General features: G+C 35.0%; 1 protein-coding gene across 1 annotated transcript in view; it reads left to right on the top strand.

Moving 5' to 3' along the window:
• The window catches only part of RDX (radixin), a 38,505-nt gene that overhangs the window by 6,964 nt on the left and 11,154 nt on the right, over positions 1-20,387 (top strand). Inside the window, exons 2-7 of the mRNA XM_067289997.1 lie at positions 1,247-1,323; positions 10,843-10,926; positions 15,182-15,277; positions 17,158-17,432; positions 18,549-18,632; positions 19,128-19,274. Coding sequence (XP_067146098.1) covers positions 1,312-1,323; positions 10,843-10,926; positions 15,182-15,277; positions 17,158-17,432; positions 18,549-18,632; positions 19,128-19,274 — 698 coding nt within the window. The 5' untranslated portion in view covers positions 1,247-1,311. The remainder of the gene's footprint in view (positions 1-1,246; positions 1,324-10,842; positions 10,927-15,181; positions 15,278-17,157; positions 17,433-18,548; positions 18,633-19,127; positions 19,275-20,387) is intronic.

Raw genomic sequence — 20,387 nt, 5'->3', positions numbered from 1 at the left:
CAGATCAGAAAAAAATAACCCTCCCTGCTATTGCACCGTAGGTTGCTGTGCAGATCTTTCTGATATTTAGCATAGTTTTTTATTGCCTAGAAGTAAAGAGAAAATAACTTGTTCAAATATATCTAACAATATACTTGCTTGTTTCTTTAATAATGAAAAATAATGTACTTATCAAAAATCAAACTTTTGTATAAATTACTCCATTTTTTTTTATTCCTTAAACTTTTTCCTTCAGCATTTCTGAAAACTTTATCTGTCCAAGGTGGCCATGGAATTATAATGTTGGAATCTCAGATTATGATGACTTTTTCTCATTTTTCCTAGTGTAACCCTTTCCGGTCAATATTATTTTTGCAGGTAATGCCACCTTTGGTGCTCTTTGCAGACCAGCAGCAGGTCTGAGTCATAAAAATCTTTACTTTAAAAGTGCCCAAGAAGGTGATTAGCTGCATATTCTTTCTCAGTTAGAGTGAATTGCATGGAGGGAGGATGCTGTCTACCAACGAAATTGCAAACATATTTTTTCAATGTATAAGAACTATTTTGAACTTCCAGAACACAACAGTAAATACTGCTGTTACCATGCAGCCATAGGTTGTAACCTTTCATAAAAAAAAGGAGGGGAAAAAAAGGGTGTGTGGGGAGGGGAAGAAACAAATAGTTCTATTTATTAAGCAAAGCAAATTTTCTGTCTTTTTTTTACTCTAATGGTGCACTTGCATTTCTCTTCTCTTTGGGAAAAAAATAGCACATTGTTCATTCACTAAGTGAAACGGATGCTTTAACAGGCATGAAATACAATTTAGATTTTAAAGATCATGTTAGGTTATTTCTTCATTTTCATGATGTTCCAAGTTTGAGTAGAGTTGACAGATTAAGTTGCAGCTTTGTAGTTCCTTGTGCAAATTTTACTTTCTCTCAAGTAATGGTAATAGTTTTTAGTATAAGATGTCTGATACGAAAGTTTTTAAAGGAATGTGTGGCATTTGGGGAACTTGTCTCTTTATTCTAACATTAGTGGATTAGTATTCTAGGAAAACTAGAGAGGATGGTACTTTCTAGATACCTGTAGCTTCTGGTACTGGGTTACTCACTTGTTTTATATTGATGTTATCTACTGAGGGGTGTATTTTGCACATGTAGAGCACTTGTTTATCTGCTTTGGAATTTGTACTATTTGCTGTGATGTACATGAACTCTGTTATGATTAATTTAAAAACAACCCTTTTATATTTGTTTTTGACAGAACGGGACAAAGAGTTTGTAGAAGGCTTAATTGGACTAGAGACTGTAAAGAAAGCAACAAAAAAAATGCCGAAACCAGTAAGTAGCTGTTTTCTTACTCATCTAGAATTTAACAAGATTTTCTCCCTTTAGAGGTGATCAGCTCTAATAGTTTTGATTCTGTCATTAGTAGATTTCATAAGGTCTGCTAAAGTGCATGTATCTGGAGTTCAGGTAGTTTAATACCAACATATGAAGAAAAGGTCAAAAAATATTGGTTCTGCAAGGAGTTGTGTGCAGTGCATTTGGAGATGTGGGCAGTACTTCCTGACCATAATGGTCACCATTTCACTGGCAGGAAGAATGGCTTTTCAGGAATTGTCGACTTTGAGATGAGATGACATACAGTGGTTAATGGAGGCATACTTTGAGCCTGACTCAATGTCTGGTAGAATCAATGGAAGGATTTGCTGTAGGATTTGGCAGGGAAAGGCAGCACATGTGTAATGAGTTAGTGATAGCAACAGGGCTAATTTAGGTGGTAGTTTAACCATGTTAGTACCTAGAGGGTACATGCAGGAGGGAGGAAACAAGCAATTTTTGTTATCTCCTATTCACCCCTCAGCTGAGATAAGGGTTTATCCACTTTCTATCCAGAAAAATAATAATTAATTCTCTGACTTTTGTTTCAACATTTGTTCTGAAATTCTTTAAGGAGATTGTTATTCTGCCACTTGATTCTTTTGCTGTTGATGTAATATGGGAAGCTTAGGATTTCATCTGCCATGTGTTAAATGACTTTTGGTTGTCTCTTCCCCCTAAATACAGTGAGTGAAAGATGTGAAAGGGGGGGAACTGAATTGTCAGTGGAGATTATTTCTATACAGTTCAATTGACTTATGGAGTAGCCATCAGGCTTTCGTTGTTTACTGGTGTTTCAGTGAGCTTGCAGCTTAGTAATAGGTCTGCCCTGTTCCTAATCATAAGTGTGTGTGTGTGTGTGTGTGTGTACACATAGCTGTATGGACACATAGACATATAAAAGGTTTTTGCTATTAATCAAAAATTACCAGTGTAAATAGGCCATATCCCATGCCAATATTCAGAAATGGTGCAATTTAATGAATAATGTGAGTGTTGGACTATCCAAGGACTAAGTTCTGTTCTGGGCTTTGCTGTTGGTCTGTTGGCTGACACTGACCATATCACTTTTTCTGTGATTTCATGTTTTTCCTTCCTGAATGGGGGCAATACAATAGCATTTCATGAAATTAGAACTAGTTATTCATATCCTGCCCCCTTCCTAAAGAAAGCTGGACTCTTAAAGGTAGGGAAACAAATTAGCAGCATACTATTTTCTGACCTTTTTGAGTCCTGGCTATGTTAATTGAGTAGTGCTTTTAATAGGGCTTCCCAACAGGAAAACTGTATTTTAAGAATAAGAAGGAAAGTCACTGGGAGGCCATGTAGTTCTGAGACCCCTAAAACCACCCCCGCATATACAGACTAATGAAACCACAGAAGTGATCACTAGAGGAAAAGGGAGCCTTAGGCTACCTCTTCTTAGACTGTGGGGTTAGAAGCTTGAAATTTCAGGCAGGCAGGGTTCCCTCTACTTCAGGCACCTGAGACAATCATAGAAAATATAGTTGTAGAATGGCTCAGAAGAGAAGCAATATTCTCAGAATTGAGATTGCAGAAAGTGTTGGAGGTGGTCACAATCTACCCTAGGAATGGAAATTAGCTACCAGATCTCAGGAAAGAAGCTGGACTCATGCCAAACGTGAGAGAATGTTGTTTCTTTTATGAGGGGCTTTATATAAGAGTTTTCATGCATTGGGCTTTTCTTCCTGGTGACCTAGCGACGTGTGGGATTCAGGAAAAAAAAACAGGTGAAAGGAGCCATTAAGAAATGAAATTAAATTGTTTTTTTTTTCCTGGAAAATGCCATATGCATTTTTTCCCCTGCAAACTCCAAGTTGTTGTACTTATAATTTGTAATCAGTGAATGAAGTAGTAGCATACATGCCAAATGATTCATTAACCTTACCTATGAAATCAAAAGTCAGGTTTTGCTCTGGTTGCTTTTTAAATGGTAGACTGTTTTGAAGCTTTTTCCCATTTTTTTGGTGACAGTAAGAGCCAAGTCATTGGTTATGTTTTAATGAATTGATATCGTTCTTTAGGTCTTGCAGTTCTGCTAGGGTTTGATAGAACTGGGCCATAGAAGATCTCTTGCTCTGGTCACTCATTTCAGCTCTTGCTAATTGTCTTTAAAGACAATCTATAAAAGCCAAATGTAATTCTGGTCCAGAAACTGCATTTCAGTTCCTTTTTCTTGAAAAAAAATTTTTTTTTGACAGCTGTGCAATAAAACAGTCTGTGTTCTATAGTTTTATTTTTAGAGGTCTTTAACCTGAAAGCTAACTACAAAATCATGGCTATGCAGTTGTATCATATATAACTGAGAAAACTCAACATAATTCAGAATTTTGGCACTTTTTATCGCTCTCTTCCCCTGTATTACTGCGACCTATTTAAGTATTTTGTTTTGTTTTCCAAATCCTGTTGAAATGATCCTATTGATAGTTCTTAGAAAATCTGTTGTTCTTGTAAATATGTGAATCTGAGCAGTATAACTGTAAGTAGTATCTCCACATTTTAGAATAAAGCTTTATTTTGATATGCATAACAAATAATGAAGTTATAGATTGGTTTAAATTGACACTAAATCACAGGAAAATCAATGGAATAGATTTTAGTTTCACTATTTTTACTTTGAAACTTTGTAGTATTCCAGGCAAAAGCTAAGTAAATAGAGACTGGTAAAGGGTCTTACCATTACTGAATTTGAAAGTAAAGATCTTTCACATTTCCCAGAAGTTAAGTCCCCTTCTGAAATAGGGTTCGTGGCACTATGAATGATATCTTGTGAGTGGTAGTAAAAGTTCATCGTTCTTACATAAGTGTTTGGGATTTTGTCTCTTACAGGCTATTAGGTTACATAGCTTGAGTGAAAAGGCTGTTTTGAAAAGAGTCAAAGTGACTTTAATATATTGTCCTGAGACATTAATGTAATAAAAAACGTCAGAAAAAAATCTATTTTTGAAGCATCTCCTAGTTTGATTGCTTCAGTAGAAAAGTCTGTTTTTTCTGTATTAAGAACAAAGTGACTTTCCATTCTTGAGCAATTCACTCACTATCTCCCCTACTTTTAAAACAAAATAGTTCTGAGACTTTACTATTCTCAGTTCTGCCTGGCAGTACAAAATTAAGTTTCATTTAGCTTCTGTTGTGATCCCTCTTTAAAAAAAAAAAAAAAAAAAAAAGTGTTTTTAATTAGGTCTTTATTGCTGTAATCAAAGCTGGAGCTACTAATAGGATTTTTTGAAGTGTTTAGTTCTCTGCTTACTGAAGAACAGAGTATTTGGTGAGTCTTGTTTTCAGTGCTTTCTTCCTAAACGAGCTGATACAAAATGTTTCTCAGATGTATGCTGTTCTCTCAGATCATCACCAAAAATAGAAACATGGGAGCTAAAATTAGACATCATTAGTTACCTAACTGTTAATCATTTCATAGGCTAAGAAGATTAGGTTTAATTGACTGAAATGTTACTTGCATTTACGGGGTGTAAGAGGAGTTATCAGCTATTTTTGCTGATAGTTTGGAGTGTTTTCATACCATACTCAAAAGCATGAAAGAGAAACCATTACGCTAGGTAGTAACAGGGTTAAAATGTCAAAGTTACTGAGATTAAAAAAAAATAAAAATCTTTTTTGACTTTTTCAGCATTTTTGGGGGATATTGTGTATCCAGAAGGAGTAGTTGTAGAACAATATGGACATTACAGAAGTTAATTTTGTAAATAATAATTTTGAAAGTAGTGAAAGTGGAATTGTATACACTATAAATTCACTGAAATGTTATTGTTTTACAGAAAAATCTTTGAGATATATAGTGCAATATGTGAATTACACTTTGAATATATGATTTATTTGTACAGTATAAATGGAAAACTGATACCAGTTTTGAGGACTGTGGTGTGTGGTTTTTTTTTGACTTGACTACTAGCAAAATGCATGTGCTGTTACTTCTGTAGCCTTCTGTTCCTAATCCTGTTTAATCCTTACCTTTTTACCTTATCTTGTTCTTTTTTTCCTTCATTGCATTTCTTCGCATGTGTGCTCTGAGGCTGATACAGAGTGTACTGTGCATGTCTGTACAGTGTGTAGAGTAGTGAGCGCAATATACTGCTATTCCTTAACACAAATAGTTTAATATGCAAACATGATATAGGCAGTAATCAGCTGAATTAGTGTGAGGAAGCTCTCGGAAGAAACTTTTTTTGCTATATGCAGTTTTATTGTAAGTTAGAATTGGACTGGTTCCTGTGGCTTTTACAAGTGAGCAATTGATACTGCATTTATTAAAACAAAGCAAAACCACTGAAACCCTTTTTCAGGTAATTTATTTATTTGTTTTCCTAAATATTGGTACCTACTCAGTTTTACATTAGGGCTTCCTAATGAAAACTGAAGTGCCTCAATCTCAGCAAATGATGGCTAAACTACAGTAACCTGTTTCTCTTTAGTAGGATGAAAATGTTTAATATTAGACTATTAAGCTAAACAATGCTTTTGTGCATATTCTAAGGAACATATCTAAGATTGAGGAGAGGCCCAAAAGTTAATGTGATGAATGTGTAATGTCCCATTAAATTGTGCAAGGTTGAAGTTAGATACTACAAGGAAGTGTAGAAATATTTTTAAAGTCCCTAAAGCACTGAAAATATACAACAAAAATACAATTGCTGTATAAATATGTTTTAATAAGTGTGTATGGAAGTTACTGTTCCAGGTATGTTCATCAACCTGCTCTGCCTTATTCTTCATTGTTTTTGATAAAAGCAATCCATCTAAGCAATTTATAAATATTTGGAGTAAATATTTTGTGAGCTGTGGCAAACCTCCTTATATCCCATCATCAGCCTCTGTCATCAAAACATCAGTTGTTTCCTTCACAAAGAATAATCAACATATATGTATATACACATTCTCCCCTTCTGCTCATTCTCAAGCAGGTTTGGTAGAACAAAGATAGACTCAGACCACTATTTCTGATGCTAAGAGGCAAAATATAACTATCAGGCAAGGGTTTCATGCATTTGAAAGGTAAACCACTGTTATTTGGGAAGAGTTTATAATAAATAGATTTAAAAAAAAATGTATCCAGAAATTGGGACAAAGCAGTCTTGTCAGAATAAGGCAAAATTACTTGCTGTAGCAATTCTTCACAAAAATTCTTGTGATTCTGTGTGTGTGTGTGTGTGTGTGTGTGTGTGTGTGTGTGTGTGAGTGAGGGAGAGAGGTTCTTGTCCCCGGTCGCTTGTTTATATAGTGTTGCTATTAAGGATAGGCAAATGAGCCAAGCTGATTGGTTACTTTAAAAACCATGAGCTACATAGATTTAGTGTTCTAACACAGAGCTTTGCAATATCATTTTCCTAAATGTCCAGCAGAATTTATGCTATACTAAGCTTCATTGTATGCTTTATACATTCTTACAGTACCTTGTTTATAAAATTGACTCTTAAAAGTAGCCAGCTAAAGAAAATTTATAGTGCTAAGGATTTTCTTTCTGTTAGAATATAGACTTTTTTTAAAATTGTGTAGAATAACTCATTTATTCCCCCTTTTATCTTCTTCATCATGGCCTTTTAATGCAGCCCATGCATTTCTAAATGATTTGTTCATATGATTTAACATATAATTACATAGAGGCAGTACATCTGAGATGAAATTCTGCCAAAAAGAGATAAGCCCTGAAAGAGGCTGACATATTGGCTATGGATTGGTGTGGTGTGGTGGCTTTTCTTTTTTTCTTTTTTTTTTTTGTTGGTTCGTTTTTTTTATGCCACCCTATCTTTAGCACAAGACTGCAGTTCACACCCTGTTTCTACATGATGAAGATCGGTCTAGCTGTATGTCTAAAGTGAGAGCCGAGATGCTCTCTTATCCTTACATTAAAATTATATATAGCTGCATGGGTTTTAACAGCACTGGACTTTACTCTGTAAAGTAAGGGACCCAAGTTAGCAATTTACTATTTTAGAGATGCAAGGGCTAGTCTAGAAGGTTTCATATTGCCAGGTCCCAATTCTGTCTGCCGTTGCTGAGCTGTGATTCAAGTATGACATTGACTGTTCTGTGATGGAGAAGGGGGTTTCTCACCATGTTGTCTTTGTGAATCATCTGGCAAGGTCAAAGTTGCCCAGTTTCTAAACCTATAGCATTTTTAGGTATTCCCCAGCCGCAACCGCCATGACACTGATTTCTAGATCAGTAATAAATGCAATAAATTATTTGATTGTGGAACCAAAAATATTGTTTGGGTATGGTCAGTTTTTTTAAAGGTTAAAAAATAATATTTGCTCAGACATACTCATGAATTTGTAGAACCTCCTAGAGAGTTGATTAGCTTACCAGAGTACGATCCTTAGAAGGCATCTGCTCTGGGATCAAAGTGTCTGGGATCAAAGTTATGTATGAATGTGCCTTGTTGCAGCTCTTACCCTGAGCCTGTGTGCAGCTGAGCTGGATTTGTCAAGTGGCTGAGGAGCTGCAGTAGTTGACTAAGTCTTATTTAATGTTTCGTGGTAACTTCTGAAGACTGAAGGAAGGGTAAGATTGAAAAGTTGACATGAGTCTTGTGGTATGAGTGGTGGTAGCCTTCCAATATTTGCTAGAGGAAACATTCATACTTTTGTTTTGTCACCATTATAAGAGGGATCCTTCCTGTTTCCGTATTTATGTGGTATAGTTAGCACAGAGTAAGTAGGTCCAGATCAGTGTCAGTCTTTGTAATTTCTGGTTCAGATGATTTCCCCCTGCCACCAGTACTGTGTTAGGAGGGCTGTTGAAAGTAGCTGGATGCCCAGCAGCAGATTACACTAGTTTCTGTCCACTGCCCATGTGGGCCATCTTTCTCTTCCTGCACTTTCTCAATTCCCTGCCTTATTTACTATGCAGGAGCTTCTTGTGTGACTGTTTTCTAGACAACTCAGTGCATCCCCCATCACTTTCCTTAAAGCATATTGTTAGCTTTATTTTGCAGACAATGTAACTGAGAACATAGGTTTGAGAACTGTGAGAGCAAGATTTGGGTTAGATAAGTAAACCTTCTGGGTTCAATCCCAGGTTCTGTCAAAAGTAACTTTCTCATTTTTCATGCCCAGAAATAACTGAAGCTTTATAACAATATGTTATAAAGCTTTAAAAGCTCAGTATTGGTATGTCACAATCTAAATCTGTCCAAATATCTTCAGGAGGTAAATGATATATTTTAATCAAGAGCAGTTTTACCTTTTTGAGTCTTTTCTTAAAAAAGTCTTATCATAAAGGGTAACATTTTGATGTTATCCCTTTATTTGAGACTTTCTTAGTAGAACTGATTAATAATCACCCAACTACTAATTAGCATTTACATTTTCAGAAGTTCAAAGACAAAATAGCTGAAGTCTTTAGCAGTTACTGTAATGCATGCAAGTGACCAGGTACTCTTAGTATGTGTTTGTATCTGTCCCAGTTGTAGCTGTTAGAGCACTCTGCCTGTATTTGAACCAGGAACATCCAGAAGCTGACAGAATCTAGAGGCTGTGTTTAGTTTTGCCTCCGTATTACATCTATTATTTTATTATTCATTTGAGTATTTTAGTTCTTAGTTCATTTCTAGAAGATGACATTTGAAATTAGGTTTTCTATGTAAAATCTTTGCTGCAACCTTAAAAAGTCTGTTGCTACTAGTTTAACTTGTTGTGCTTTATAGTGCCTCTGTGGCACTTGCTGTGCTTTGGCAATGCTGTTGTTACATAAGAGTGCTTTGGCATTTAGTAAAGTTACATTTTAGCCTTACTCCTTTTTAACTTATCTGTAGCTGTTGTAAGGCAGATTTTATTAAAGTTAAATATTGAAAAACTGCTTAAAAATTTGTAATTAAAGGACAACTGCCCTCTAAACCAGTCCAGCTCAATGAATTAGACTTAAAATTTTAAATGAGCTGTTGCATTAGAGAATAAGCAATTTTATCCCTTGAAAGGGAAGGGGGTGAATCTAAAGAAAACAGCTCCTTTCCATCCTCCTGACACATACCCTTTAAATTTTTCTTTCCAATAGAAGTTCACTATCTTTTCCTCCAAAGGCTTAAACTCTTGTTCTTTATCAGTATTTGCGCACACATTTGCACACAAAAACAGTTTGCTAAACCCCCACTGTCATCCTTGTTTGCAGGTCTATAACCCAGAGGTCCTCCAGCTCCTGCTACTCTTGTCTCATATATCCAGCTCATGCCCAAAGTTGTTTACTTTGACACTAAATAAAGGAGTGAACAAGCTTTAACTGTTATACAGGCACAAACTTTCATCCGGTTTTGTCTTTCACACCTTTGATCTGTATTCTGTCTTACTGAGACTTTTCCAGGCTTGCTTCTCAAAGTATTTCACTAAGTAGAAAAATTAGGGAATAGTTAATGGAAATGGTTTATAGAGAAGCAGGTGAAGTGGTAGAAGTACTTTTAATCCAAGTCCTAATTTATTCCCGTTCCATATTTTATGGTACACAGAGAACTTACAGTATATTTGCATGTGCCTTAAATTTGCTTAAGTTTCATGTTTCTGATTTTGCATTTACAGCAAAGTAAATTTGATGTTTAATACTTTATATTCTTCTTCACTAAAGATAAATAAAATATGATAGCCCGGCAATAGGAATGGAGGACCATTCTAGAAGTGAGAAGGCAGTATTATGTATTTAGTACTTGGTTCTCTTTCATCACAATTCTCACTTCTGTGTGTACCAATTGTAGCAATTTTGGAACAGTAAGGTAGGCCTCCAGATACCACTTGGAGCATCTGACTGCTTGTTTTGGAACAAACAGAAACCGTGACTATCGGGAATCATCTGGAAAATGATTCTTTATTTCACAAGAGTGGGTAAGTCCATTGAATGACAGTGACTTTTCCGGCCTTGTAGTAAAGGAATTGAATGGGATCAGTATAAGTGGAGCTAACTTCTGTAGTCTCTCCAATGGTGAAAATCTGCTGTTAGTCTGTCCCAAGGTCTATAGGCTCTGTCCCATTTCCTTCAAGAAAGCTGGACCTCCAAATCTTGGAAATGCCAGGGCAACAGGCTGTTTGGCTTTTTTATTGCCAAGTATAAATACCTTGAAATGATAATGCATGTGACTTCAACTTTCCTTTTACACAGGTTTGGGAAGCACATCCAACTATAGTGCCCAGTAGCTGAACACTGTGATGTTCTTTGAGTCTTCAGTAGTCATGTTAGCCAGCCCATTAAATCAATTCTAAGCTTTGTTTCATGGCTTGACTTTCAAAACTAATGTTAAATGTTATTCTGAATATACTTCTATACTACTAAATAGAAGAAATGATTTTTTTTTTTTTACAGATTCACATTTCTTTTTATATCTGTTGTCTTCTCTACATGTTCAAGACCATCACAGTTGAAGTTACCTATCATATATTGTTTCTTACAAGATAATCACAATATATGAAGGGATTACACTGTAACAGTATGATCTAAATATTTTTTTATTTTTTGTAGATCAATGTGAGAGTTACCACAATGGATGCAGAGTTGGAATTTGCCATCCAGCCCAATACAACAGGCAAGCAGCTCTTTGATCAGGTAACTTGTGTGTGTGCAATATAGTTTTTATATATGTGTATATTTATATGTATACACATACAAACCTATTATGGGCATTAAGGCATAGTCTGATAAAGTAGAAGGCTTCTCATGTCTAGATTTCCATTGTTTCCATTACATTATCTGAGTATGCAGTCATTTTGTTTGAACTTCATCATTAATTCTAATGGAATGTGTTAAACTCAATAACAACTCTGTGTAGAAAGATGAACAGTGAGGTTCCAGTTGAATCGTGTGTGGAACTGCTTTGAAAGTAATGTTTTGTTTTGTTTTTTTATGTCTAATCACAGTGTACTTAACTGCAACATAACTGTAAGAAGTGCATGTATGAGAAATTCCTGTAGCCTTCAGTATTGTCAAATAACGAATGTAAGGCAGAAAATTCAGTGAAGAGAGCTGCTATCTTCTTTGTCCAAGAATAGAAACCACAGATATTACTTCTATTCCTAAATATTTGAAAAGTAATGTTGTGCTAGGATCTTTTTTTTTTTTAGTTAAATTCCAGAGGGAAAAAGTGAAAATTATGTATTTTAATGTGCTTATGGGTTGCAGACCTATCAGAGCTACATGTTCTCACTTGGCGGTGTCTTCATCTTACTTCACTTAAATGGGCTGAATGAGTAATTTCTTGTAAAAGGTTGTTTTCCAATTAATTCCATGTGATATTAGAAATCAGAATCTTGAAATAATTTTATTTGATCCAGGTTGTGCAGTGTTCTAGAAAAGGTAAAGGGCAAAGGCTTGTCAATGTGCCATTTCTCTTTTCCTCAAATAACTAATAAATACTTAATATTATATAGGTCTGAGATGCATGTATTTAGTTAAAAATGTGGAAGTATTCCAAACTACTCTTCAAAAACAGTTTAACTATATCATCAACAATTCTTTTGTGTAGAACTGTCATTTGTCCACCCTGCTGTAGATCCTCAAAGTATGTAATGCTGAATATTTAAAGAAGATGACATACTTAAAGAGACTTTAATGGGTCATTTAAATGCCTTTAGTATGTAAGCTGAAAGAGATAATCTCTTCCCTTGTTTTTTGTAACACTGAGCTTTTTCTTTTAGAGGAAAGAAACCTCATTTCCAAATTTTTTTTGGAAATGACTGTCTGATTTGTACCCCTACCCACCCACATCAGTAGCAGTATGTCTTCAGCCTCTACATAGGAGTAGAGGCTGTCACTTACAGGTGGATGCATAGTGATGTGTTGATCCTTCGTGACTACTACAAAGACTTCTTGAAGAAAGGGGAGCAGATAGCTTTGAAGTGTAGTAATGTGGACAATTTGGGGGAACAGGGCAATGGTCCTGCTTTTTGTCTAACCAATGGCACCATCAGGTAAAAAGCATGTATTCTGTGGCATCAAAGCCTCGAGCTGTTACTTCTCTCTTGCCAACCTTTGCTATCTTTATCCATGCAGTCTTGGGTGGGGTGACATTCTGCTGTGTGATGTCTTGTGCCCAAGTAATCAGTTTCATCCAAACCGGGGCTTTCACAAACAGGGAATAAAGATACAGTTTTGAATTCTTTCTGTGTCCTGGCATGTTTCATGCTCTCTTCGCCTATGTTCCTCAATTCACTATGTGGCTTTTGACATCTCAGCAGCTCTTGTAATCAACTTCTGAAAGATTTAAACTGAAAAGTTATTAGGTCAGACAAAATCAGCCAGCATAGTCGTGTGTGAGGGGAGAAACATTTTCAGCCTGACCTTAAATCTGTGCGCGAGTTCCATAGACTAACATTAAGAGCTGAACTGTATTGCAAAACCAGCATGAAATTTTCAGACAAAAGTTATACCATTTCTCTATGGTAAGAAAGTTGAATAGCACTGTTACTGAGTGCGTTGGTCTTCAAGGTTAGTGCAGAGATGGTGGACATGACAGTACGTTGTTAGTTATTGCTTACAGAAAATAACCTCTCCATTATTTTAGCTGTTATCTAGTGTTTCTCTACTGTTTTGCGAACAGTTCTTCCTTTTTGCAGTCAATGGGTGTTTTCAGCTTTTAACTGATATTTTCTGAAGTTGATTTGTTTCCTGGTCAGAGTGTGTTTTCATCCTTTTCATCTCCTAGCAGACAAGACATACTTCTGATGTCTGTGGCTTTGTTTTCTCTTCCATTGTGAAACTTGATAAAGTTCTTGTTTATTGCACAAAACCATTTTTTTTTTTTTAAATGACTCCTTTTATTTTAGAGGGTGTCTTTTAACATATCTGTCATTAGTCCCCTTGGTCCATCCTGTTGTTGATCAGAATGTGTGAGTGGGGATCTTTGCTCTTTTAGTCGACCGGTTTCTCATCTATAACTCTTTCCTAGGAGGGGGAAAGAATCCCGTGATGGTATTTTACCACAATTTGGAGGGGGCGGGGGTTGTTTGTTTTTGACAAGGTCTTAGCAGTGAGCGTCAGAACTCCTGGTTTGGTGTAGTTCCCATTCTGGAAAAATGTGAGGGTTCTCTCCTTTATTTCAAGTTATGCCTTATGGACAGAGCAGCTGAGCATCTGCAGTTCTAACTGACTTCAGCTGCAGCTCGGAGTGCTGGTTAAGTACCAGGGCTCGACTTGTACAACCACAAAGTAGAGAGCATTCTCAGAATCGGCTACTAAAGCTGTGAGTGAAAGGGGAGAGGAGGAGAAAAAGGTGTGCCTGTGTGATTGTTAAGACATAATACACATACGCAAGGGATCAGAAATAAGTTTGCAGAGCTTTCTTAATTGTGACATTTTCTAATTTTCAAAATCTTAATTTTGCAACCCGATAGTACTACTTTAAAGTGGAGGAGGATCTATGTGTAAAATTCTATTTACCTCACATGCATCTGAATAACCAGCTTGCCAGCATGGTTCAACCTGAGCCCATACGTAAGTACTGCCGTACTGGATCTTTCAGAGCCAAAATTTACAATTGTTTAATAATCCTCATTGGACCTTTCTGATTAATTGCTTATTGAATCCACATGTACTTTTACTATGCAAAGGTCTTATAAGATAGTTCCACAGTTTCATTATATTCTGTGTCGTAAAACTGCTTGTTTTGAACTTGCTGTCTAATGATTTCAATTGATTCTCTTAATACTTACATTTTGAGAAATAATGATTAATCATTCTCTATTTTCCTTGAATATGACATGCAGGTTTTGTAGCTCTATATCATGTTTTTCCCTCTTCATTTCTGTCAGTAGCCTTAATTCTGGTCTTATCTATGCAGAAGATGTTTTATACTGCTGATCATTCTTTTTAACATTTCTCAACCACTTCCAGTGCTACAGCATCCTTTTAAGGTGATATGGCCAGTCTGTGTGTAGTGTTAGAGATCTGGGAATACCATAGATTTGTACAGTAATACAACAGCATTGTTACTTTTTTCCTCTACTACAAGGTCTTTCTGTTTACATAATTAAGATTTTTTTCTGTTAAGTACAGTATTTTGTTTTTAGCAAATTTCATCTTTTATTGAAGTTAATCTTCCTTTTTATTGTTCATTCAGAGATCTTTCTGAAAGGTTTTCTACAGTAGATTTTGTCACATCAGTTTCATCCTTTTTTTCCAGAGCATTTATGAAGTCCTGTGGGACTTCCCTAGTGGTTACACTGCAGGTAACCACTCTGTTGTGAGAAACGTGTTCTCCTATTTTCTTGCTTTTTAACTGGTTTATCCATAAAAAAAGACTCTATCTCTATTCAAGGACAATTTTGTTTTGTTAAAAGCCTTTGGTGATGGACCTGACCAGTAATTCCGTAGGAAATCCTTGTACAATTTATCAGCTGGATCATCCTTATCCTTTTTATCACTAACTCTTAGAAGAAGTCTAAAATATTTGAAGGAGGTGATTCTTCCTCATTGCATCATATTTATCCATGAGTCCACAAATATTATCCTTCATTATAGCTTTACTGGTTGTCTTTTGTTAAAGTGGACTTACTTGTCTGTAGGTCTTCAGACAGTTCCCGGACCTAATTTTAAAGATCAACATCATGCTTCTTACCTCGTATTCCTCAGGTGCTGAGTTTGATTTATGCAGTAAGTTGCACATCCAATTGAAAGTTTGGCAATACTGTGTTTGAATTTATTTAGAACTTTTAGGTGAATTCTCCCCTGGACCTGATGTTACTATTTTATATTTTTTTGTTCTAAAACATTATTCTTATTTCAGTTTGAGATGGTTTCTGTAAGTTAACTATCATAAAAGATTCTGTTTAGTGATTACAGGTAACTGTGGATTGTTTATTTTTAGGTGGTGAAAACTGTTGGTCTTCGTGAAGTCTGGTTTTTTGGGCTGCAGTATGTGGACAGCAAAGGCTACTCAACTTGGCTAAAGCTAAATAAAAAGGTAATGATTCCCTTACATTTAGAAAAGTGTATGTTTTAAAAATACATAAGGCTTGCTACTTTAATGTTATAGGTGAGATGTGTCTGATTTCAAATTCAGTTGAAAAGTTGCTTCTTATTGTCTGTTTCAAATGACAAAATACAGTCTTCAGCTTGGTTAACTGTAAAGGAGCATAATCGCGTTGCAAAGTTGCATCAACATTTAATTTGACTGCGAAAGAGACATAGGTTCTGTATTTCCAATACTCTGGTAATGTGTGCATTAATAAAACTTCAATTCATATGATCCTGTTTTCATGTAGTAAAATATGATAGAATAAGAGTTTCAAAAAAAAAAAAAAAGTAGTATTAGTAGAGATTCAGAAATTTGCCTGTATGTAGCCATAGATTTTTGAACAAGTTATCTGTTAATAGGGTCCTAACCTTTTATTTAGGTATCTAATAGGTAGTTTGTAGGACTTCTGAATACAGGATTGGGTACATCATTTGGCAGAAATATATAAAAGTTGCTTTATAAAGCCTTTAGCAAATTAAGTTGCTTATAGAGTTGAGGACCAGCAAGCGTATGCTAATTTCCTTAACTTTGATTAAGGCAGTTCTTGATATCCAAAAAATGTTTGTTTATTTAGAAAAAGGTTATAAGATAACAATGGTTCTTAAATACAAAACAACATAAACTGGGTTTAACTTGTAAGTTACTATTTAAACATTTGTATCAAATACAGTTAGGATTGATAAAATCATAGAATAGATGCAGAAAATACAGCTTTATTATGGCAAGAATACAAATCATCATTATCCCCCCCCCCCAAAAAAAAACAAAAACAAACACCCCCCCCCCACCATCTGAACCATTTCACTGGTTCACTGGTGAGGTTAAAGTGAAATATGGAATATGTAAATCGGAAGCAGGTGGACAATAATGAAAATGAGCAAATATTTATTAAAATTCACACTGGAAATGTTGACTATAGTAATCATGGTGCCCTGGGTATATGATTAAATGGTTGCATTATATTTGTGATTTTTGATACTTCTTACCAGTCAAGCAAACAGATGCATGACTTCATGCAGCACTTGAAGTTTTAGATAGACTGTTCATGCACGTAAAATCAAAAATCTATACAAAAGTGCTTGTAGCATTGGAGTCTATGAGAGTGGTTGTTTTTTATTCTGAATGTACCTTCTGCCAATCACTATTATTTGATGTTAAAATGAGTTTAATTTTTGGATGTTTTTGCTCCCAGACAATCAGGGCTGAAAGTTGAGCCCAAATGAAATAAAATAAACTTTTGAAAGTCTGAGTAGACAGCTGTTTAAAACTTGCAAAATGGCCGCGTTAATCTCAGAAAATTTACACAGGAAATTATGATGATAATGCTTATCCATTATAGAAAAATATTGTGTTTACTAGAACTAAGTTAACTTTTTACACAGGAAAAAATCACGTGTATTTAGTGCAATAGTTCAAAGACTTTAAAAAGAATCCAGCTTTCCAGCTGTGTTAAAGAAATAGTTCTTGCTAAAGAAACCTTTTTAAATACCTTATTTTTTTACTTCCTGTAATTCATCCTCGAGTATAGCTTTGTTTTTTGTTTCACAACTTTTTTTTCAGATTTTACTGTGATAAATACAAATTCACGCAAGACTACAAGAAACTTAAATGGGTCTTTAAGTAGTACAGCAAAATCATCTGATTTATCTAAATTGGTGTACTTGATTCAGTGCCATGTGAATCATGAGTCAGTTTCAAAGGGGACTTGTCAGGGAGCATTGGATTTCAGTGCAGTGGCTGAAGAGATTATTACTATTAAACTAACTGTATTTAATATACTATTTAGTGCTCCTTTTAATTTTTATTTCTATATTGCTCTCCCTCAGGTAACACAGCAAGATGTAAGGAAAGAAAATCCTTTGCAGTTTAAGTTCAGGGCCAAGTTTTTTCCAGAGGATGTATCAGAGGAATTAATTCAGGAAATAACTCAGAGACTTTTCTTCCTGCAAGTGAAGGAAGCTATACTAAATGATGAAATATATTGTCCACCAGAAACTGCAGTTCTTCTGGCTTCTTATGCTGTTCAGTCCAAGTATGGAGATTACAATAAAGAGATACATAAACTAGGTTACCTAGCCAATGACAGACTTCTCCCTCAACGGTGAGTGAGACTACGCGTGCTTTTGCATCATCTGCTATATATAAACTTGATTGCAGTGCACTTCTTATAATTGAAGTATTAAGTGCTAATGTGCATTTAATGGTCGTTTTCTCAAAGGAATGCATGTTTTGCATTACAAAATACATAAAATGATCTGATATTTCTGCAGTTTTCCCTCTGTTGAATTAAAATCAAAATCTTCTAAGCCAGTAAGTTTCCTTAATACCCATTCTTTTTCTTCAGTTCTTGATATTTTCCTACACTTTGGGTAAATGATAATAACTTCCTGAAATTCATTATGAAAAGTGTTGCAAATAAAATATATAGCAGAAAAATACTAGGCTGAATGGAAAATCCTTCTTTTCCTGAGTAAAGGGAAAGAAAGGAAAGGCATCTGAGATGATTTCTTCAGTATAATTTCCTCTCACGGTCTTATCTTTGTTTAATTGCTCTCTAAAATGCTTTCTCTAGGAATGCTTGAAATGGAAAATACATGGAAAAAAGCATAATAAAGTTATCTTATGCATCTGACTCCTCTAACTGCTGTAATACATTGACAGTTCTAAATAGGTCAAAACATATGTCCATCATTGCAGGCCAGTATAAGTAAGCCCAAACCAGTTTTCTTAAGCTGCTTAATTACTGGTTTATTAAAAAAAAAATGGGGGGGGGGGGGGGGAAGCATAGTCTGCTAACTTGTCTTAATGTGTTACATATTCTTCCAAATTACAGCAAAATGAAAACTTGAATGTATCTGTAGAGACAGAGATTAATTTACAAGATTTTTGTGTGAGGACTTTATAGGTCTCCATTTTTAGGCATTTTCAAACATTACATTTTTTGACTTTACTGAGAGTTGAGATATGGCATGGCATGGCTTTTACTATACTAAGTGTATAAAATACCATGAAAAAAGAAGGTTTCACAATGTTCCAAAATGTATTTGTTGAAATTCAGTTTTTACTGTGTCTGGGTTAAAAAGGTGAGCAGTTTATAAGAAGTCGTGTTTAAACCTCTCCCACTAAAGCAAGTTATGCTGCATACCAAACTTATTTTTATAACTTCAGATTAAATTTTTTGTCACTTTCATTTAATAGTAGCTTCTTCTGTTAACAGTGTGTTAGAACAGCACAAACTGACAAAAGAACAGTGGGAAGAAAGAATACAGAACTGGCATGAAGAACACAGGGGGATGTTAAGGTAATTGTGTAGAAAACATTTCATGATCTTTACATTTTTGGGGGTTTGGAACTTTTGGGTTTAGTAGGAATTTCGTGAGGAGGGGTTATTTTTGTTTGGAAAATGCTTTCTTTTTTTATTCAGGCCAGGGTAGAGAGTTACCAATCTTCTGTGAAACAAGAGGTGAGGGTTGATGAGTTTCCAGTTCAGTTATTGGTTACCTGTGTCATTTTTAGGCAAGCTTGTCATCTGCCTTTTTTTGTATTTGCCTACCTACCTCTAAAATATATTTAATATTTCCTTAGGTCCCAGGGTGAAAAGACAAAATGTAATGTTTGAACTGAATTTGGTTATTAACATAATGAGCTATATAAGTATCTGAATCAATGTACAAATGAATTTCAACGAAGAGGTTACATTCCTAACTAGATGATGTGTCAATTAGTTATTCTGTGATTCCCTTACTCATACAATTTACTTTTGATTTGACTTAATTATGTTATTTTCTTTCATCAGGGAAGATTCTATGATGGAATACCTTAAGATTGCACAAGATTTGGAGATGTATGGAGTCAACTATTTTGAAATAAAGAATAAAAAAGGAACTGAATTGTGGCTAGGAGTTGATGCTTTGGGTCTGAATATTTATGAGCATGATGATAAGTAAGTGGCTAATATTTCTGTTGGAATTCTGTCCTAGGAGACCCTATCCAAGATTTGTACAAAACCCACCTTATTGCATGTTTCTATAACATCTAGCAAAACAAGTTCTCAAAGACCTTCTAATCTACATAAAAGACAGGAAAAAGTGATAGAAGTTAAATACTAGAATATTTGAATTTTAAAGGTTAAATAGGGATGCAAAGTAGGGGAATGGAAGAGCAGTTCTATATGAATTTAAATTTGCATTGCTAAATATGGATGTTTGATAGTTAAACCATTTCTTGTGTGATTTCTTTTTGTACTTTTCACTCCCTTAAGACCTCCTCTTTAGTCAGGATGAAAAGGACATTGAGAAGCTGGGCAACATATTTAATGAGAAACATATTTTAAGAGCAGCAATTAGAATTATAGCTGTTAGAGCATGAAAAACTTTGGTAACCAAAAACTAAACCTTTTAGACATCAAAGAAAATTGATGGTTCTTGTGTCCTGGTAAAGAGATCAAAGAATCTGTCCTACTTGAGAAGTGATAGAGCTGAAATGTGCAAAGTTTGAAGAATCATAAAAACAGAAGAACAGACTTGCTGTTTTGTTTCTTTCCAGACACCTCTGTTATTAGTATTTGATGTTAACAGTACTTTCACAGTGATGAAGTTAAACACAAGTCAAACACCAGATAGCTGTTATTAACTGAACTGAAATTTCATGCTCTCTACTTATGTTTATACTCCCTAACAAAATTCTGTAAGCTTTAATTGCCATTAGATGGCAATATAACTCTTAAAAGATGGAGGAAATATTCAGAGAATCAGACCTAAAGAACTACGTCTTTTTGGTATTCCTTCATTCCTGATAGTTAGCAATCAAATACTTAAAATATTTTTCTAATGCTCATACTTAAGATAATGTAAATAGAAAAACTTGCTAGGCCTATGGAAAAAAAAATACTTACAATTATGCAGTTGGTGCGTAACTTTAATTGTTTCTGATCTTAATTTATTCAGCTTAAAATGCAATGGGAATGAAATTTAACTTAAACTTTAGGAATGCAGGAATATGTATTTTACTGTTAAGTTAAACCATAATACAGCATTACTAAAGGTTAATTTAATTT

Source organism: Apteryx mantelli, chromosome 1 (genome assembly GCF_036417845.1).
Source record: "Apteryx mantelli isolate bAptMan1 chromosome 1, bAptMan1.hap1, whole genome shotgun sequence".
NCBI lineage: Eukaryota > Metazoa > Chordata > Aves > Apterygiformes > Apterygidae > Apteryx > Apteryx mantelli.
The sequence above is the reverse complement of the archived record's forward strand: the minus strand, read 5'-3'. Positions and strand labels throughout refer to the sequence as shown.